Source organism: Zonotrichia leucophrys, chromosome 2 (assembly GCF_028769735.1).
Source record: "Zonotrichia leucophrys gambelii isolate GWCS_2022_RI chromosome 2, RI_Zleu_2.0, whole genome shotgun sequence".
NCBI lineage: Eukaryota > Metazoa > Chordata > Aves > Passeriformes > Passerellidae > Zonotrichia > Zonotrichia leucophrys.
Window position 1 is genome coordinate 91,397,909 of NC_088171.1, and position 22,537 is coordinate 91,420,445.

The 22,537-nt window shown below is 37.1% G+C and overlaps 1 protein-coding gene and 1 non-coding gene across 3 annotated transcripts in view; both read left to right on the forward strand.

Annotated features, from left to right (window-relative positions):
* Positions 1-22,537, forward strand: part of GABBR2 (gamma-aminobutyric acid type B receptor subunit 2) — a 458,014-nt gene that overhangs the window by 260,621 nt on the left and 174,856 nt on the right. For both annotated transcript variants that reach the window (XM_064705661.1, XM_064705659.1), the window contains exon 8: positions 324-384. In XM_064705661.1, the coding sequence (XP_064561731.1) occupies positions 324-384 (61 nt within the window). The remainder of the gene's footprint in view (positions 1-323; positions 385-22,537) is intronic.
* On the forward strand, positions 12,835-12,904 carry TRNAN-AUU (transfer RNA asparagine (anticodon AUU)). Its single transcript has one exon. It is a non-coding gene; the product is annotated as a tRNA-Asn (tRNA).

The window sequence follows — 22,537 nt, forward strand, 5'->3', positions numbered from 1 at the left end:
AAGCAAACAGTGAAAATCAATTGTTTGCCTATATCTTATCATCTGAAATTCAGGAAGCTACTGGCTTTATTGTGCTTCCATGTCCTTGAAATGAAAAATGGGTGGTAACACTGGGCAACTTTCAAAGGCCACTTGAAATCTGTAGAAGAGAAGGCTTTAAGGACGTGTTCTTGAGTTATTTTGAATCTTTTTGAATCTTCCCTCTTCAGATTTTAAACATTGCTTTGATAATTTTAATAGTTAATGGAAAATTAAAATGTTAATATTAAGCTGTATTATGAGAGATTTATAAAACTTTTAAGGTGTTTATTTATTTCATTTAGGGTGATGTTGTTTTCAAAAATGGAGAGAGGATGGGAACCATCAAATTTACGCAATTCCAAGGTAAGTTGCAAACAATTTTTATTATATTATGTACGCAGTTTCAAACTTTTATGTCAGTTGCATTTGTTACAGGATGTTTTAAATATGTACAATTATTTTGAAAAGGAACTGCTTGGAAGATGCAGAAAGGAACCTAATAAGTGTTTATTACCTGTTTAAAATGTGGTGTTCTGAACCTTGAATGCTGTGAGGTATTTCCAGGAATTTTTCTCAATTACAATCCCCATATTTAAAGAAAGTACTGATCTATAGCAACTTGTACCTGTTTTAAAAAACCTACTGGTCAGATAAGTATCCACTTTTTAATACAGTTTTTTCTTTAAAACCAATGTGAAGTGGAATTTAAAGAGGATTTTTGTTGTTAGGCTCTTTCAAGTTAAATTTTGCGCTCTCTGAAGACTCACTTTTGACATTCTGCAACTGCTTGCTAAAAGTTGCTTCAGGAGTCAGTCCCTCAGCGTGCAGAGGACACAAACTGCTGACCCCATCCCTTGGAGGCAACATGCTCCACAGCACAACTCACCAAGCCTGCTGCATCCTCTCAGCCTGAGCCGCTCCTGCAGGGAATGGTCTCAGCGGCAGGGACCGCAAATGGAGCCGCAGGGATTTGTCAGGGGCCATTTGCAGCCAGGATGAGGCACTTGCTGGGAGAGGTTTCTGCAGAAATGGTGATTCATGTTGTACTTGTTTCTGCAGTTTATAGAATGCAATTCATGTGGGTTTTTTCCCCAGGCTGAGGCTGAGATAAAACAGGAGATGATTGCATTTGGATGGTCTCGTGAGGGTAGTCGTAAGCTGGCAAATTCTTTTCATACAATGCATGAGAGAGAAGCTTGCTCTCCCTTTGTTTTCAGGAGAGCTCTTTAAACATAATCCTGCTGACCAAGTTACAAAGGCTCATTCTTTAAACAGAAATTGTCTGATGTATGGACATTATTATTAATGAACAGCAATGCACTCAAGGGGTTCTGTTGTTACTCATTCTGAATTACTGAAGCAATCTTCAGAATTGCTCTTGCCTTCACAGCAGTAAGTGATGCTATTAACTCATGCTCCCGGAAGCATTTCAACCCACCAAAACTTTGCAGACACAGTAATGTAATTTAGGAATTCTTGCTCAATGCTAATGATGAATATTGACTGCTTCCTCTTCTTCCTCCCCCCTGCCCCCATTTTTTTTCCATAATAGTGGTGTTTACAGCCATATGAAAGAATCATGAGAAAATTTTTACAAGAGGTGTTTATTCCTCAAAAAGTCTGGAGGAGCTCTAATGCATTTTGCCTAAGGTAGCTACATGCACCCTCCTAGAGCACCTGAGCAAGGGGGAAGTTTGGCATATTCCCTCTGTGCATTAAGAATGTGATTTGGGATCTTGGGGAGGTGCAATATATGTCAGCTGAACTAATATTAGTCATCTGAACTAATCCAGAAGAACAGTAGAAGTCCAGAATAGCTGATTTTATATTGATTTTTATCTCCAACCATTCAAACTGAGGTTCTTTACAATATTTTCAGTTTCATATCAGATACTATTTAATACCAATGATTTTATCGTCAGCTGAAATATTGTTAGATCAGTAAAAACAGAAGAGACAGCCACCCCTTTAAAATCCCTTGCAATTTCAAAATTACTATTTCAGAAGTGATTCAGGCACATACTCAGTATTTTGATCATCAGATAAAGGTTTCCAATTAACCCACAGGAAAAAAAAACCCTCAGGTATCCTGTGCAGAAATGCCAGAGAAGGGCTGGATTTCTACCATGCAAGCAATAGTTGGTCAGCACATCTTAAGGTTCATCTCAAGTTTTGTTTAGTTTCTTACCCATTTTGGAAATAAAGAGAATGTGCAAAAATGTTTGAGAAATTGAAATAAGGAACAGTATAACAATACAGATGAAAGCTTTCCTTTTTTTAACTACAAATGATAGTCTAAATATTATCAAGGATTTTTCTGTTCTTCTTTTATTGGTATTAGTTTTGTTCAAAGCTTTTATATTCAATACTTGTGGTATAATTGCAGACATTATTAATTTGTTCAAAAGAATCCTTTATTGGTTAGGAAACTTTCTATAACATTCTCATTAACATTTAATAATTCTTGGACTATTGGGAAAGTTCTTAGTAATCTAAAGAAGTTAATTAAGTCCAGTGTTTAAAATGGTAAATGGGGTTTTCCTTTGTAGTTATAGCTATTAGGAGTGATCAAGCATGAGACAGATATACAAATCATTGGTTAAAGGGGTTTTTTTAAAGAAAACAATAGAAATCATGATGATTTCAAGTAAAAAAGACCACATCAAAGATGTCTTTTAAATGCTTTTGTAAGATTAGTTGTAATTATGAATATAGCTTATATGAAAAGTATTAGTAGGTTATTATCCAAACATAATAATTAGGAATATCCAGTGTTAGTGTTCCATACTTCAAGAATCAATTTTTCATCTACGCAGCTTTATAATTTCTTTAACAATTTAAATTAAAGTTGTCAGTTGGTCACAGTTGAAATAATTCAATGCAGAAAAATAAAGCAGATAAATAGGTAATCATGTATCAGAATATGGCCAAAACCTCTGTTCCTCATTTGCTTGGGTAGAAAAATCAGCAGGGCAGTCTCAGGAGCAAAATTTTCTGTTCTTTGCTGGAAACTTTTGTTTTAATGAGACTATCTGGAAACATTTTGGCTATGGAAAAAGCAGACAAGCACATCTGCCAGAGGCAAGGGAAAACCAGCCTGTGAGGGTTCAAGGGGTAACTGCAGTAGAGCTGACACAGTGTGATGAAATTCTGAATAGCTGGTTTAATTTTGGATCTAGATACAGTTTTTCCCAAACTCATGCTAGTCATGCCTCTTTTTCAGCTTCTGTGCAGTCTGTTACTTTTGCAAGTGGTCAAACAGATGGTGCCAGAGATAGCTGTGACCAAACTGCTTGCTGCTGTATAGATCATGAATACCTCCCAGGAATTATTTAGTATGCAACAAAGAATACAAAGCACATGCAATAGCATTTTCTCCTCCTACCTTACTGGTAAATAAAGAGCAGAGTGTTAGTTTAGCTGAGATATCCAATTGATATTTGAAGCTGACATCCTTCTGAATGAATGGCAGATTTTCCATGGGTGCAATTTAAGAACTCTTCTCATAGTCAGATGCATAGTTGGAGTAGATGGTCAAAACCTTTTGTCTAGTGAGAGCTGAAAGAGTCCTGACAACTTTTGGGGGCGTATCAGGGAGCAAGGAGGGCAGTAACAAAGCTGAGATTGTAGATTGCTCTGATACAGGAGGCTTCAAGAACAGATCTATACCTGTCCTTCAAAATGTTTCACTTTGGCAGATGCTTTCTAATTAACCTGACTGGAGCCTAGAAGGCACCTTGCTTTCAGTCAGACTCCTATTTCTGTCAGGCATTAAACAAAACCTAAGAGACATCTGTGTTGAAATAGGTTAAAAAGGAAAATGAAAGAATTTTAAACAAATACAATGGAAATGTGCAGAAATTGTGCTTTGTGGAGATAAGAGCAAAAGCCTGTGGTACTGCATATTGGAAAAACCTTTAGGAAGTGAGTGATCACCTGCTGTGTCTTTCTGGAAAGAATTCAGAATTCAGTTTCAACTCATTTAGCCAGGTAATGTGGTGTGCCATTTGTTAGTGTTGAAAGCTGATCTGTGCACCAAGCAAGGGGGAGAGCGAGACTTGTCAAGTGTAAAACCTTTGGTTGTCTCAGAAAAAGCCTTAATGAACTTCTGCAGTGAAAGCCCCAGATATTCTTCTCTAAGTTTAATCAAAAGAAGTGGACAAGCAAATGTCTACTCTACAGTGAATGGGAGGGTGAGCAAATACCCAGGATTGCTTTCCTGCATCCTCAGTTCATCTATAACTTCTTCTTCAGGGGCGTCAATCCAACCCTGGAAAAGTTTCCTTCTATTACACTAAATACAGTCCAGCATACTCATAACTACTGTTGGTTCTGGCTTCCACAAAGGCTCATATAAATAATGAGACTAATTGCCTTAGAATATTTTTTTTAATATTTAGCATCTGTCCAATATATATCCCAAAGAACCAGTCTGTGGATTTTTTTTCTATGATAATGTTGAAGGAATACTGTCCAATGAATAGAAAATATTTAGCAAGAACTCTGAAAATGCAAACATATATATATATGGAAATCATGGTGCCAAATATCCAGAATCAGTCGATTAATATTTCACTGCTTCTGCAAAAAACTTTAAAAGTCAGCATAAAATTTCCTTATAAATATTAAGATATTTAAGATTAAGGAATACCTTCAAATATCTAGATATTAATTTAGAAAAAATGTCTATAAAGAAATTCAGAATTCTGTTATTTAGCATTTTTTTAGTAATGATCAATAAATAATTGCTAGTGTCATGTAAAGAGTAATAAAGACATAAATTAAACTGTGGACTGTTTATCCTGGGCAGAGGATTCTGAGCTGGACCCTTCTGGAAAAGATCACCATATCATAAAAAACTATAATTTTTCAAGCAAAAAAGAGAATTACTGAAGAAGTCAGAAATTTTACTTCTGACACATTCTAATGGGAGGTCTTGACTGTAATCACATGAATGTGTGATTTGTAGACTTCTTGCTGTACCATATCGAGTCCATTTCTACCTCCATATGAGTAGTGTAATTTTATTGCAACTTTCCATACCTTAGTAACCAGTGATTTTTTTTTAGCTCAGTGATCAATTCACAGAATCATAAAATGGTTTGGGTTAAAAGGGACCCTAAAGATCATCTAGCTACAACCCCCATGCCATGCACCTTCTACTAGCCCGTGATCTATATGAATATAAAAGTATTCACAAAACTGGTATGAAGTCCCATTTCAATATGGAGAATTATACCAAAAAGAGCTCTGAAAGGGTGTGCCTTAAATCTGGAGTCACTGAATATTGACATTATTGATTAAGAAGATTAACTAGAATAGATCATTATCACAATGTACAATGATCTCTGGGAGACTCACCAAGTACAAGGGGGACTAGACAAGGATTCAAACAAATATTAATAATTGGAAGAAGTAACCAAGAGAAAAAGAATGCTGATTTTTTAGGTCAAATGTCTGGTGCTACATTGGGAGCAAAGTTTTGGACAAATACAAAATGGAGAGCAATTCACCAGTCCATAGTTTTACATAAAAAGGACTAAAGATTACAGTAGATGAATGAACATGAATAAGCAAAAACATGAAAAGGTAAAAAAGAAAATTTCTGCACTGGGATGTAAAAATAATAGCATCCTTTTAATCTCCCTGGTGCCAAAAGGCTGTAGCTAACTGCTCTGTCCAGTGCTGATTTAAGAAAAATGTGCAGAGAAAACAGAAGATTAGGATCATACCTTAATACAAAAACCAAAATATCTAAGCTTAGAGAACATGGTCAAAATGCATGACAGCTGCTGATAAAACAGTTTCTTGTCCTTGTCCTCATCATCTGATTGAATATTAAGAGATTTGAATAGGAGTGGAGATTTGAGCCAATGTTAGGAAAAACTTCTTAATGAAAAGGATATTTAAACTCTGGAAAGTGTATAAATTTGCTATCTTTGGAAGTTTTGAAAAGCAAGCTAAACAGACGCCTGACGTGCTGTAGATGTATTCATTGTGCCTTGAGACAGACAGATGACTTTTATTACATCTTGAGTTCCCTACAACTCCAGCTGTATTTCCTCTGGAGCTGTTGCTCCACTGCAGTGTCTGTAATGTGATTCCGGCACTTTATTTGCAAATACTTGTCCATGTTATGCTACTAACACCCCTTGTTGTACATCTCTGTATTGTTTCTAGTAAGATACATAGGGTAAGCATGAAACCCTAGAATTTTGATTAGGTTATTTTTAGGGAGAAAACATAAAATTTAATTACTCTTCCTGCATCAGTTCTGTGTTTTGTTGTTCTCTCTTTTCCTTTAAATCCAATTCATTTGAACATAAATCTTTTGATCCCTCAGCCAAAACTGATAATAGGTGTCAGGGCCACTTACCCTTTGTCTTCTGGTCTATCAGTCTGGATTTTTTTTCTGTGTTGTACAAGGATTTAGCAGGACAAAAAATGAAAATCATTACCCAGATGTATGTATAAATAGAAAGAGGTAAAAACTACAGTTCTCCTGAGGCAGAAAGTGAATTGAAGCTGGGATTTCCCAAACAGATGATATGCCTATGTTATGGGTGGGTATCTGTATCGGAACAGGTGTGTGGTTTACACTCTGAGATCCAAAAGGCAATGTTTCCATGCCTGTTTGAGCTGGAGGGTGTCTTTGGACCATAAGGTTTAATCATTGCATGTGGATTTATTGTCTATCAATTTGTCATGTCTTTCATGAATCCATTTATACTTTCGGCCTTCAACACATCTACTAGCAATGAGTTTCACAAAATGATGATGCATGTAATGATTAAAGCCCTTCCATCTGTTTGTTCTAAATCAAGATGTTTAAATCTGTCTTAGAATTTCACTGGGCATACCCAGCTTCTTGTGATGTGATAAGCACTGAATAACTGTGTCTTACTTTTTGCACATTGTTCATGATTTACAGATCTCTCTTATCAATGAGTCTCTTTAGAAATGCAAGTCTTTGTCATCCATTTGTTTTTTTTCATCATGTAAAAGCTGCTCCATAATTCTAATAAGGCCTCTACATTTCTTGATATTCTTTTTTTTATATTCTTGATATTCTCTCTTGTGAGAGCTTAATGAGAGCCACACAGCTCTGAAATGCCCACCTTCATAACTCATATTTCTGAATGACCTTTTTACATTATTTTAACTTCTTTCTCAATATTCTGTCTTACCACATTCATCCTCTTTTTGCCTCTTTGGCCACTGGTGAGCACAGCACACCAGAGATGTTTTCAAAGAGTCAGCCACAGTTAAGTCCAGGGCCTCATCCTGGATGCTCTTAATTACTTAGAACCAACAGCTGCATTTGTATACTTGATATTCATTTTCTCTTGTACGTTACGCTGTACCTCACTAGCACTGAACATCACCTGTAATTTTATTATCACTATTTCACTCACCTTTGTAGAAGTCCTCTGTTAGATTAAACTATACAGGAAATTATATTTAATATATGTTTATAGCTGTCAGATTTTTATTGTCACATTTTTTGAGACATTTCCTGTTCAGTTTTTGTTCTATTCTATACCTACCAGAAACAATGTTTCCCCTGTGCCAGTGCTTCTCTTGTAATCTGTTGGCATTGGTTATTAGGAGTTGGGGATTGTATTCATTTGATTTGTTTTACAAACACAGAAAAGTGCATTAAAATTCAGGTTCCCTGGTTGTGTACTTGTGATGTCAAACTGAAGAAAGGACAGATAAGGGCTATAGAAATTGTTTGAGGTCTTAGGGAATTACTTACAAAGACAGATTAATGCAGTTAAGGGTGGGGAGTTACTTGAGTCACCTCATTTTGAGCAAGCTCTATTGTGTGGATATAAACTGCGAGGCCAGGGAGGACACGCTGGAAGGGGACACTGATGTGCAGCTGCTGGTCGTCATGGCAGCTCCTTTTGTTGTGTTCTGTTCTGTTTTGTTTTGTTTTGTTCTATTTTGTTCTGTTTTGTTTTGTTTTACCTGAGCTGGCTTTAAACAGGCCAACTGTGGTGCTGCAAGCTGTGTATCAACAATAACATGGAGCAGACTGGAAGTTGGAAATCTGCCCAGGGGCAAGATCAGTGGTTTGGTAGGTAACCTTTCCTTTGGGAGCACAGCTATGGGACGCCACAGCTTTGCAGTTATCAGCATTCAAGCCAACTAATTTCAGGCTAGCTGGGTACTTCTGTGCCACCCAAAGTTGCAGCGGGCATGACGGATTGCTGGGAAGAGCCGCATTCATTGTTTCCCCCTGGTGCATGTGAGGAGCAGGAGAAACCTGTTTATCACCGGGGTTCTGTGCCTGTGCTGTACAGAGAGGCTCATCCCTTGAGAGGTGGTTTGAAGTGTGCAAATAATTATTACTGGGACAAGCACGTGCACTGTGGAAGAAGCTGTCATTTTCATAGGATTCCACTTCAGTTCATTCAGTGCACTCTGAGGCAAAGTGTTTCACAGGATCTGATAAGCCTCTGTCATTATGTTGTGCAAAAAATGTTTTAGGACATGTCTTAATTACTGAGAAGAAATGCAACTTTCAAATGCAGCAGCAAAGAAAAAATGTTGAAAAACAATGGAAAATAATTTTATAGTTAATAATTTTTACCAGAGACTGAAGTATCCAGCTCCAAAAAGTTAACAGAAATTAGTAACCCACTAAAGAAATTATGTCTAAGAAGAACCTGAAAGAATTATTTGATTTTTCTTTCAGAGCTCTCTGACTTTCACTGTAATTTAAACTTTTTTTAGAGTTAACTTGTTCAGATGTTCCATTTCAGGTGATGGACAGTGCTGTCCCTCCCTGTCACCACCCAGTCCTCCCTCTCTTTTGAAGAGAGACGGAGGTTTTCTTGAGGGCTATGGGGCCACCATGAGCTGCTGCTCTCTGCAGAACTGTGTGCTGGCACATCTCTCTCCTTGACATCTCAGAGATATGCTTTTTCTTGGAAGAATTTGTAATACATAAAAAGATAAAAAAGGTAAGGGGATAAAAAGAACCAGAAGACTTACAAGAAACCCATGAAATTCTGGTATATATTACAGGAAAATATTTAATTTGGTGTAATTAATAGAGAATTCAGTCTACTGCAATGACATCATCCATAACATGTAGTTCAAATATTTCCTCAAGGTATGCAGAACTGTGAAATAGAATAACTTTAATTCTGAATGAATAGAAAAGAAGAAAATTAAGTTTATCTAGGTCACTGAAAGGACATAGATTTTTTTATTTGACATTACCATTTGAACAGACAAAGCAGAGAATTATTGAGTAGCACACCAAGCTAGCATGCTAAGGTTTGTGTAGTTGTAGGCTACAGATAGGAAGATAATCATGTAAAGTCTAAAATATCTCTGAATCAATGGAATAATATGACAAAGTACATTTGACAAAAATTTCCTTCACAGAACTACTTCAGGGATGGTGACAGTATCATCATGGTGTTATGAGAAAACAAGTCTGATTTATTACAGATAAGGGAGATGAAAATGGATTTTTTTTTTTTAAGAGTGAAGATTGATTTATTCACTGTGTAGGTAACTAAAGGCAGTTGTGATTTGTATACTGCAGAATTCATATAGGCATTTGTACTAAAACTTTGAGAGCGCAGAAGCAGTTTAAGTCAAGGTATTAGCTCTTTATAGTACAGAAAGGCTAAATTGATTTTCAAATTTACTAGTCCCTTTTTTCATCCTAGTAATAGTTTTGTTTTTTTCTGCCATTACAAATACTTATTTAATTTCAAATCATGGAAGATCATGTTGTCATTGTATTGGCACCTATTTCTCTAAGCTGATATTTTAGTTTTTGAAAAAATAATCTATTTTGATATAGCATCACTGTACCCTGGCTGAGAAATTAAAGGATTCTGTAAACATGTAAAAGAAAATGAGCACATGTAATTAATAGATTTAGGAGAAATCTTTATAATTTTGTCTTAATGTCTGAATTTTGGTTGTATTTTACAATGGCACAGGTGTTATTTTCTGTTTTGAATCATGCTATTTAATATAACTATATTGAATCTGTTACACATTGAATCTGTTACACATCTGTGATAAACATCTCTGTTTATTTTCAGTGTATTTTGATGATTTGCTCCAATAGGAATTTCTCACCTTCCTTTTGGAAAGAAACAAAGTGGGGAGGCCAGTTCAGCAAATAGTAGCTTTTCATTTCTCTATTCCAAGAGTCACTAAAGACCCTTCGTAATCTCATATTTTGAAGAAGCTCATTTTTCAGAGTTTTAGAGTTTTCTTTTATAGAGTCTGGTATCAAAAATCCCCACAACAACCACACCCCATACATTTTGGACTTAGGCAAAATGTTTTTTAAAAGCTTACTATGGACCCTAATGTCCCCTTGCCCCTGCAATGAAAGGACTGGGTTATACTTTTCTTACTCTTGAGTTACTATTTCAAGAATTGAAACCAAAGGGAGAACATGAGTGTGGACTGTTGAGAAAAATGTCTGTTTAAAATTCCATCCATCTTGGTATTTGTTATCTTCAGCTGGAGCACATGTATAATTTTTTCCTTAAGTGATTGTAGAGGACAAGGGATGAATTCCTCATAAGCAAATTATTTCATTAAATTGATCTAGTACATCTACCTGCAACAAAGTGATTCCACCACAGATGATTTAGCAGTGATTTAGTTCAAACAACTGCCAGGATGAAAAATGTTTTGAATTAATATTGTTCATGTAAGGAACAGGGTCAGGCAGAGATATAGGGAACTGTCATTTGTACATAAATCTAAGTGCTATTTTATGTGATCCCCAGCTACTGACACGAAGCTGTTTGATAGCTTGCTGTGTTCTCCCTTTTTTCCTCCCCTTTTTGTTTAACCTTTATGCCATAGACACATTTTTCCTCCTTGAGGAAAAATGCTTTCTGCATATCCAATTCAGAGCTCTCCAGGCCATGCTTGACCTTGACAGACTGTACAGTCTTTACTGGTTAATGCCTTGTGTATAATTATCAATTTACTTTTATTTTACCAGATTTGGGACTTGACTGGACTCACTAGGTGGTCTCAGAAGCCCCACATGACATGGGAAGCACGGGAACAGTCTCCCTGTCAGTGGCTTGGCCACTGTAAATAATCTGGGATCTACCAATAAAGACTAGCTTGAAGGATGAGGAAAGGAGTAATACCTCACTGAAAATGTATCCCCTAAACTCATAAAATCTTTTAAACTGGAAAAGACCTCCAAGATCATCAAGCCCAACCTCTGACTGATTACCACCTTGTCAAATAGGGCCTGGCACTAAGTGCTAGGTCCAGTCATTTCTTGAACACTTTCAGGGATGGTGACTCCTCCATCTCCCTGGGCAGTCTCCAGTCTGTTCCAGTCCTTCTGCTTTAGCAGGCTGGATAGCTCTTCCCTGGAAAACTTATATTCCCATCTATAACATAATCATGATGGATCCTTGCTTCTATTAAAAGTGTGATATGGGATCCAAATTAGTAATACACATACTCTGCTTGGGCCATTTTTAAAGCTGAGTTATTTATAGGCCTGGTAGGGCAAATTGCCCTGCATACTGCTCTGACCTGTGTCAAAATGGAAAGTTGAGTACATCAGGACATACACAGAGACCTGAATCCTCAGGTAACAAATTTTACTGTTTTAGAATGCTGTTTGTACCTTACAGGCTATAGGATGGAGCAACAGAGAGCTCGGTGGATTGCAGGAATGTCGCATGTTCACAAAAGCTGACAACTCCCCTTTGAAAATGAAAAGTGTTTCTCACATTTAGGAGAAAGATAAGGAGAGGCTCCCTGCACAGAGCAAGGGGAGTTAAGCTTTCCTCTCATTCTGGCCCTGCAAAAGGTCATTGCAGAAAGTGTTGTAACGCAAAGTGATTTTAACCTGCCTCTGCTAATGTGACATTTGGAGCATGGCTGTGGCAGTCTGATGTGACAGCAGGCAAATGTTGTGTTGGGCTGTGCTAGTAAATGGCAGACAGCCTGATAAAATGAGGGACTTGCTCACGTATTTAGTCTGTGCTTCCCCTCTCCAGAGGAAGACTTTGAAAAGTCTCTGAAGTGTGAATCCCAAAGGTCAGTAGATGCACAAAGGCCTTGTTGAATTCAGAGAAGAGAACAGATTTTTAACAAAACAATTTGTGAATTTTCACACCCAGAAAATGTTAAGTAGGATTTAAGGCTGCAGTTGTGTACAGAAGCTATAAATCATCAAAAGCTTTTTAACTGCTCATATCTGGGTTTGATAAATTCAGCTGACAACCTAAGTGATAACCTGTAGCCAAATGCTAGATTATTTCCTGTGTGTTACAGGTTCATTTTTCAGCGTTTTAGAGCTACTCTAATCCCTGAAAGACTCAAGTAGCTTTAGTCTATCTGATTTATTGTGCTAGATAAAATCAGTGGTGCACATAACTCCAATTGTGAACTGACTCTGGAGAGAGTGGGGTTTACAGAAACATTAGTTCTGGAAAAGACCGTGGGCTCGCAAGCCATAAATATGTAGATAGGTGTCCTTTGAATATAGAATGCCTTACTGATGCCATGGACCATTGTGTAAGCTAAATATTTCATCCCTTGGCTGGTCTTGAGCTGGACTTTTGCTTCTGTTTCCCTTGTTAATACATATTTCAATTATATTTTTTTAATGAAAATTCAATTTACTTTTTTAGCTCTCTGTAATCTATCAATTTGTATGGAAGAGGCTGACTAAATAAAAGGAATACAAAAGATAAAATATCTGGGGAAAAGACAACTGAGTTATGCTTTTTAATTTTTAAGTCACTCAATAATTTTGAAATGCCACCCAAAGTGGATTTTTCCAAAGATTAGCTCAGTTGGTCAGAGCATGGTGCTATTGATGTCAAGGACGTGGGTTCGATCCCCACATGGGCCATTCACTTAAGAGTTGGACTCAATGATCCATGTGGGTCCCTTCCAACTCAGGATATCCTGTCATTCTGTAAAGCTAGCTGGCAGCCAAGATAACCTAGACATGCCCCATCCCAAATAGAGCAAAGCTGAACCCTAACTTTTTTAAGATGTAGTAGCCAGAAAAATGAATCTCCCTTGGCTTCATAACTGGAGATTTGAGAATGTAGGCATTTTCCCAAGTTTTCCCCCCTTAGACCTTTGTTATGATTGACAAAGGAGATCTGGCTAAAATAATGATATTTTTTTTTTTCTCTTTTACTGAATAATAAATAGAGAATAACAGTCTTGGTAGGAGCATTGCAAAGTTCCTCAGCTCTGCCTTGTCAAATTTAACGTAGAGATTTACTTAGCATGAGATCCTAAAAGGAATAAAAGTTTATCTTAAATGATCTGTCAGGTTCAATTTATTCACATTAATTGGCCTGGAGCTCTTCCATTTAGCAAAACCTTGGCTGCTCTTGCATGGGCAGAGTGCTTGGAAGAAAAGGCTCTTTTTGCCGGCTAAAGATGCGCCCATGTAGAGCTGTCCAACTAGCATCCCTGGCAGGGCTTCCTGTCCCACAGGGCCATGGACAGATGTACTGGGAGAGTGGCTTTGGGCCTTCACAGTCTGCCTGCATACCTCCTGGTGCTGGGCAGCAGATCCTACAGAAATGTGTGCTGCCTCTTTTGTGACAGATTTGAGGAATTCAAGAAATGACTGGACCTGTCACTTGGTGCCATGGTCAAGTTTGACAAGGCGGAGATCAGTCAAAGGTTGGACTCCGTGATTTTGGAGATCTTTTCCAACCTAAATGATTCTGTGATTTTTTGTCGTTCTGAGCAGCCTTCTTGCCTCAAACAGCACAGCCATGGCCAGGAACAGTTAATGAGGGTAAAGTACACTTCAGCTTTTGGGCTGATGACAGCTATGGACTCTGGACAGGCATTAAAGTTGTGCCTGTTGGAACCCCAGATGTAGCAGTGCTTCCCCTGAACTTCAGATAACTGCAAACTTCAGATGCAAAGGATGGAGATAAGAGATGATTTCTAAAAGCCTTTGCAGCATCTGTTGCTTTGAGCTTTCACCAGCTCACTAATATATAGACTAAAAAAACCAGGTGTAAAAGTGGCTCATCATAGTCTTCATTACAATATAATTAATTGTCTCATGACTGTCTGTAATTCGCATTCATTCAAGAGGCACTCATTCCAGGTGACATTAATATTCTCATCATTTTGAATAAATTTAGGATGAAATATTTATGCTTTGTTTAAGACTACATATATTCCTCTTAGCTTTCCTTTCATCCTGACATTGTAACTGTAATTAAAAACAAGCAAAAAGTGGGGAGACAGGAGTAAGGGAGTGAAATGTTACATTTGCATGTCATAATCCAAGTACTCAAAAGTCAGAAATTACAGGATCAAAGGAAAAACTCACAAATAGTTTTTCCCTCCATTCTGAAGTATAAAATTACTAACGTTGAAAATCTCTAGCAATGAAAAAGTTACAAGCAGCCAAGGTAAACTCAGTTCAAGGGCCAGATAAGGAAACTGGAATAGTCTGTCCTGGCAGACCTGATTTTGACTGGGTGAAAGATTAGGTCATGGAGTCTTTTAAAAGTCCATGGCTTTTAGTCACTTTGCATTAAGAAAATGAAGTTCTGTCCCTGTTTTACATTGCTCAGGATGGGGATGGAAACACAGAGTTGAAATATTTCATAATGTTACTCTAGTTCAGTAAAATTTTTTGCCACTTAGCATTCTAAATAGTTTATTGACTAAAACAGGAATTGGGAAGCTGCCTAAGATGCCCAGAAAGGAAATACAGTCTTTGGGGTTCTCTGAATTTTCCCTTCGTCAATCTTTTTTTTATTCATCTTTGTTGATATCTTTGTAGAGCAGAGAATTGTTAAAAAACTAGACCTTGAAAACTAGGTTTAATTCTTGCTGTGGTAAAAATGCTAGGAATTTTCCAATTGGTTAAATTTTATATAAAAAATAGTGATATGCATATAGTGTTATCTCAGTTTTGGCATAAGCATCATATAATGTCCTCTGTCACCACCATGTGTGTGTTTTCCACTCCTTGTAGAAGGTCAGTAGCAATCTGCCTGGAATAGTGGTAAACTCCTTTGTGCTTTGACTAGAATATCCTCCTGTGTATTCCCTTTTCTCAGATGGTATGAGTTTTCTGGGAATTGTCCTCATCTGAGATTTGTTAATTGCTGTTCAAGAAATTGCCACAGATTTCCCGAGCTAAAAGATGTGGGTGCCTTGTAAAGGTCTGAAGCAGGAGGAGAGCTTCTTAGCTTATACACATGATAGGTTTCCATCCTATACTACAATGTAACAGCCATTCTCAATGATGGGATTTTTGCCTGTGATCCATAATTATGAGGGTAGAGAAGGATTTAGGGGACTATTCAGATTACATGTTGGCCAAATCATGAGGTAATTCTATGTAATGGTCATAGAGAAGAAACTGCCAGGACACTTATGCCATACACATTTCATTTTTCAAAACAAGACAGCTAGATGATGGTGGATAATTAATCCCAATGGAATACCCAAGGAGAAACAAAATTGAATAGCTGTTTTTCTTTTTGATCTGGAATGGTTCTATAAATTATGCTGTTACATAGAAATCAATAGCTGATCTGTTAGGTGGATAAAACCCAAACAACATATAAAATATAAATAAAGCTGCATCACACTAAATTGGGTCAAATCCCATTGGAAATGGGTCAGGCCTTTAGGAATCATTCCCTACTGTTGATTATAATGAGTGCACGAGGTTTTAAAACCAGCTTACAGCTTTTAATCAGCAGTAGCTTATGGTATGATGAATTACTGCCATGTATGTGCTGTAATTAAACACTGCTTTATGAAGATAGTGTAGTTGTAACACTGAACTCTGAGATTGATACAGCAAAGTTCTGAATCCATCCTGAAATGTGAAATTGATGGGCATTCAGGGTCTTCAGCCTCTCACACAGTCAAACCTGTAATACGACAGACAACACAAGAGACCTCGTTTTGCACATGGATTAAATCCTCATCTATGACTGTAGCACCTTTTAAATTTTTAAAGTATTGATCCACAGGCTACCTTGATCTCATAGTATATAATCTGAACCAATGTTAAGTACCCAAAATATAGAAATTATTTTCTTGAGGCATAGGAAATGCAAAACTTTATTTCTTCAAGAACTGAAGTTATACCAGGTGTGTGATAGCCTGCTGCAATGCCTTCTTTTAGGACTACAAATGAAATAGGTGTACATAGAATTTATTTCTTGCTAAAGTGTCTATACAGTTAATTGTGTGTCATTTTGAATGGGGTTTTTTGTGCACTGGTTTTTTTGGGTTTTTTATTGGTTTTGAAAAATTTACAAATTGACTCTGCTTGCCAAGAACATATATTTGTTTTATTTGATAACTGAATATTATGGATTTAATTGAAAGCTATTTTAGTTATTTTACCAATTGAATGGTAAGAATGTAGATCCTCAAGCTGTTCCTCAGATGTTTGTTTGATCCTTATTTCCCTGTATGCCCATATTTACACCAGCATTTATCTGCACCAGACTTGCACTAAAATGTGGCACATATAAGCCACGTCTTAAGCCCTAATACCTCAGGACAAATTGTTTTCTGACACAATGCAATATTGCTCAGGATGCCCTCATACACAGCAGACAGACCACCCACATAAAAACTGCACAATTCTGATGTAGTTCCAACCTCCACTCGCTGTAGAAAAAGAATTTACATCAAAATTTCCTTTATTCTGAAGGTACTGAACTGCTCCTGAGATATATTTGAGGTGAATTTCCAAGTCTTACATACTTATTCTTTTTTGCTATGTATAGATATATAAATATTAATTTACCACAAAGAAAGAGCAAAATGACAGTCCAGAAGCTGGGGCATTTATCTAAACTGGGGGATAACTGATTTTGGATCCCTCATCCAGATTCTTCTGAGAGGGAACTTAAACACTTATTTGATGCAACAGGAATGTTCCTGTTACTGATCTAGGATGCTGAGTGGGGCTAGGGGAAATTCCTCTTTCTCGTCACAAAAAAGTATTGGGTCAGATCTAGAATATTTCTGCACTGTTAATTATGCCCATATTTGTTTTTGACCTTGGTGTCTAGGTCATTGAATCTCCTGGCTAACACAAATGGAAAGAAATTAAAATTTCTTAACTTACATTTGAACAGTCATAGACCTTTGAACTACTTTATTAACAGGAAAAGGTACATAATTAGCTTAAACTAGTTAAATGGTAGGAAATGTCAAGAAAAGTCTTAAGCCCAAATATATCAGTGCAACAGGAATCATGTCTGGCTGATCTCAGTTTTTGTTGTATGTGTGCTGCACTCTGTTTGTACAGGTGTAAGTGACAGCAGGATTATTTTTTGTGAGCAGGTATTGTTTTGTTTAGTGGCCTCTATGAAAACCTTTCTTTCAAACATTTGTCCTTCAACTCTCTTCAAAGCTATGCTGCTGCATGTGATAAATCATTGTGTAAGAAGGGAATAATTTATTAGTTCAGTGTTTGTTTTCCTTCACCTTTTATTTGTAAGGAGGTCATCTCAGGAGATGAAACCTGTGTCATGTGTGATATCCATGAAAAATTCAAAAAACTAACCCAGATATTTGCATCTGGGTAAGTTGTCTTGAACCACCTTAAAGAAAGATGAAGAAAGTTCCAGAATGAAACTAAATCTTATCTTTTGGCATGTGTCTATAGGAAATCAAGCAAATCATGCTCTATAAGAAGTGCCTGTCTTCTCAGCGTCTTGACAGAAACCCCAGACAAGGTATCTGTGATATACACCATACCCACTGAAATTTGGACAGTGGAATCCCACCAAATAATCTAACTAATGAATAGTGTAGTGGCTCTACAAAGGAGGAATTTAAGTTAAATGGAAATAAGTTGAGTGAAGCTCTACCCAGTTGCTTCTTCTGTAGGTTTAAAGGCATCAATCACTTCCCATATAATAGTGTTTAAATAACCAAGTTCAGACACTTATTTTTTACTAGCTTTAGCTCTCAAAAAAATAATTTGGTGCTGAAGAATAAATCAAACAAAATTAGATCTGAAAATATGAGAATCCTTGCTAAGAAAGCTGAAAAAGCCCAAATTGTGTTTTTTAGTAATGCAAATTGAGATTAAATTAATTTTAGATTCCTCCCTAGCACAACAATTTGGATAGCACAGCAAATCTGAAGACTAGTTTCTCAGTTCCTAGAATTGGTAGTTATACCACCATGAATGACTTATTGTAGTTTGACATGGGAAAAAAGGAGACTTTACCATCCTAATTTATACTGCCTTGGTGCATAAAGTTTTCTTGTACTTGCTGATCATGGTGAATGGCCAGCAGTACCCCATCCAGAAACCAGGAAGCTCTCAGTGAGGTTTTCAACACCAGGCTCCATTGCACCCCTTATCCTCTGTATGGTGAAATGTGAATGGAAATATTAATCCAAATTTTTCTCCCGTTAGGTTGACTTTAAGGCCAGTTGGGAATAACAATCTGCTTCCACAACCTGAGCAAATTAGTTTTTTAAATAGATAATTGTCTGATAATTTGTGTATTTGTGATGGCGGAACCAAGGTAGCTGAGTTGGTGACCCAACATCCTGTGAAAAGCTGCGACTTCCTTGTGTGTGGTGCCTTATGTCTTCAGCAGTCTTGTGGGATGTGTCACCTCAGGCTAATGGGTAGTTTTGGAGTGAATTTTACAAGCACAGAAATTGCTAGTGCTGTACCTGGGTTTTGGACACTTTATGGGCTCCCTGAGGCACCTCGCTAATTGCTGTGGCTGACTGTGTCCCCTTGTGCCGGTTCCCTGCAGAAAGCCAGTTTGGTACCTGGTCACCTCAGCAGGGATTCCTTTGTCTCAACCTCTTAATGCATTTGTTACCAATACAGAATATTTTAACAACCACATCTCTAGAGAAATCAACCAACCAACCAACCAACCAACCAACCAAAAAGAAAGAACCAAAACCCAAATGCTGTTTTATGATATCATTTTAAATTTTTCTTTTTAAAAAATATTTATTAACACTCACTGAATTTTGCTATATGTAGTAATCCTGTGTAACATCTGGGAAAGAGATTAAATATTTCAGAATTTGTATTTTGCATTTGTTGGTTTTGCTTGGCAATCAAAGGAGATTGCAAGATAAATTTATTTGTAGTTAGAAAAAATCATTATGCAGTATTTAAACCAATAAATTGATTTCATTAATTCTTTATTTGTTTCCACCAAAAATTAAATTCTGACAAAAATTGTAATTTAATTTTGAGACAGTTTATTTTAAAAGTGGCTTTAACACTTTCTTTTATTTATGATTTCTGTAAATCTATAGTAATATAATTTTAGAAAAATATTCTCTTATCTGGCATGCTCTTACACAAATTTAGTGTGATAATTCTGTTCAACTTTATTTTCAAGAGGCCTGTTTTCTTTCTGATGTAGAACTAGATTAGTCATACACAGTTCCTTTAAGAAAATGTCTCCGGTAAGAAGCAGAGAAATTCAGATGGTTTTTCACCACTTCAAATTATGTGTATAGTGCCTTCTTGATTGGTAAATTACACTCTAGGCTGGGTCAAGGTATAGAATAATTTTTATTTTCAAGTGGATGGGAATTAGATGATTTAGAAGCATATTACTGGGTATCAGAGAGCAGGTAATTTTATGTTTAAGCTCAACAAAAGGTTTGTATGGGGTGTAAAGGAGGTTTTTATTAAGAAAAGAAGAGCAGGAAATTGGACCTCTTCAGAACAGATTTACCCAATTTCTCTTACTGAAGTCAGTGAGTAGGTTTTCACAAAACCAGTATCAGCTATTGAAGGAAACAGACAATGCACAAGCTAGATCATGATACATTTAGCACTTGTTTTCAATTGAATGCAATTATCTTTCATCCACAGAGGTTTTTCAGCATGTCCTGTAAAAATCTCTTAAGATATGGAAAGACCCACTGAAGGAAATTAAAACAGTCTGAGAACATCATGTCCCAAGCTAAAAAAAAGAATAGAATTATACATTATCAAAAATGCAGTATGAGTGTATATTTTCTGTTTATTCATTACTTCATTTTCATATGCAAAATCAGGAAACTCAGAAGTACAGTTTTATAAACAAAAATCTCAATCTGAGCAGTTATTGATGTTGTGTTGATGAATTGCCACTTTTGAACTGGATCTGGCTGAATATTACCTGTAACTCTCTCTTTGCAACTCTTCTGAAAAAATTCAGAATGGTAGAGAATGGTTGTTTTGGTAAATGATAAAGGATAAAAATAGTTGTTTTGTTTTAAGAAATGTAGATATTACATGAGGGACTTAACAGCAGGTGAAAATGTCTGTATGTAATATTTCTTTTTGGAGGTATGCAGGCATTAAGGATAAACACAGCTGTCTCTCAGGGCTCTCATCTCTCCAGCATTGCCTGCTGTAACCTTTGGCAATGAAGCATGACAAGGCTGTGTCTGTGTCCTCCCATCCTTTCTCTGTGCCTCCCACCACCTCTGCTGCTGTTCACCGGGCTCAGCATGGTTGCCTGACCTGGCCACTGAGCTGTGTGTCCTACAGCCGTACCTGTGTCAGCCTGCTCTCTGATCTCTCTCTTGTCAGATATCCCAGTCTTGCAAAGTGTTTTTGGTATGTTGAAGGGGTGAGGTGGGGTATATGTCAAAGCTGTGAAAGGATTCAGTATTTTCAGAGTAGGAACACGAGCAGGAAAGGACTGTCATTCAATGGCTAGTCCAGAAGAGTCCATGAAGTTTTCATAGTTGCTCCACTGTGCAACATGCTCCCACATACACACACAAGAAATACCAGAAAACCCATGATGTGCTACCTTTGAATAAAACAGCAGCTTCAAAATCTGCAAGAATGGGGGCATTGTGCACAGGAATGTAACAACTCAAGTGATGCAGCAAGTTCTCATGGTCTCAATACCATTGAGACTTCTGGCCTCAATACCAGAAGTGAGAATTGCTTTCCCTATGAATTGTAATAATCCGATCCTTTACAGCTCAGGGTTGAAAAGCACCTGCAGAAGCAGTCCATGAATAGGATACATGAGTTATAGAATCTTTTTCATTTAACTAAGAAACTTCCATTTTCAGTAATATATCCACAGGAGTGTGCCAGAAATAATTCAGCAGAGCAAAGGCAAAGTAAGTTGGTGCTGCACATGGAAAACAGAGGTGCTGCCAAGAGCAGTGCTCTCCCCATCAATGGTGTGATTGAAAAGGAGCCAGCGACTCCTCTTGCAGCTAGGCCAGTGCAGAGGGAGATGCAGCACAAGCCCTGTTCTGTTCAGCAGCTGTGTTTTCTCCCATGTTCACTTGTGGTACTGCTGCAGTGAGGAGTAACATGATCTTGTTAAGTGAAAAGTGATTTAAGCAGGGTGGGCTTAAACCCAAGGCAAACCTTAACTAAAGCTCTGCAATATGAGCCATAAATCCTGGCCCTCTGATGTCTCTTCTTCTTCCTGGTGCTGGTTCCACTAAAACTGTGGTCAGGACATCTCTGTTCCTTCCAGAAAGCCAGATGGTAACATCATTGAGGTGAGGAGGGCATCAGGAATAAGAAAAAGATTGTAGCTGGAATTTGAAGGTGCCAAATACACAAGTGCAGATCCAGGGACTGTACTCACACAGGAAGTGTGATTTCTCATCTCAGATGTGTTTCATATGTTTGTGGCTACTGCTTGCTCTTGATTTTTGACCTTTATTGTCTTACATCCCATGGCTCTTGTTTAAATCAAAGTTAATTAAAACTAGAAACAAGAGATTTGTAACAGATTTTTCTGTACCTACCCAAAACACAGGGAAGCAAGAGCTCATTTTCACATCTTTTACTGAGAAAAAGTAACAGCACTTGACTTGCATTGAGAGCTCCCATGAATCTGTATATGCTATTGCAGAAGAAGGAATTGTTTATAAGACAGTGAAGAGACAAAACTTGTGCCTAAGTAGTTTTTTAGTACAGTTTTGTACTGAGATTCTCAAAATTTGGGTAGTTAAAGATTTATTGTCAAGTATGTAACTGTCTAGATTACCAAGAGATTATCATTCTGTCCCAGTCTTTTTGATTCTTCTTTTTTTTTCTTCTGGATACATTCTATGACTTAAATTTCCATTAAATGCTGTTAGTATCAGGGGACTGGTAGCAGTTACTCAGATGCATATGCACTGAGATTGTACTCACTCACTCACATCAGGTAAGATTTAAAACCCCTTCTCATACTTTAATCACTGTGGTTTTGACTTTCAGACTTGTCAGAAATGAAATGATTGGGACAACTGACTTTTGAAAGTTACACTACAACTTTGCTATCAGTTTCAGGGAAAAGCTTTTTAAAATGTTTTTAAACTGCTTTTAGCCTTACCTTCTCCCAAAATTCTGCTTCCTCTCATACTCCAAACTAGCTTCATCTTTCTTCACCTACAGTTTTAACATTGTCTTAGGCAAAAGACAAAAAAATATATTAGAACAGTTAGACACCAATCTCTCACATTTAAAGCACTACAATTTTTTTACTTTTGATCCCACTTGTAATGAAAAACC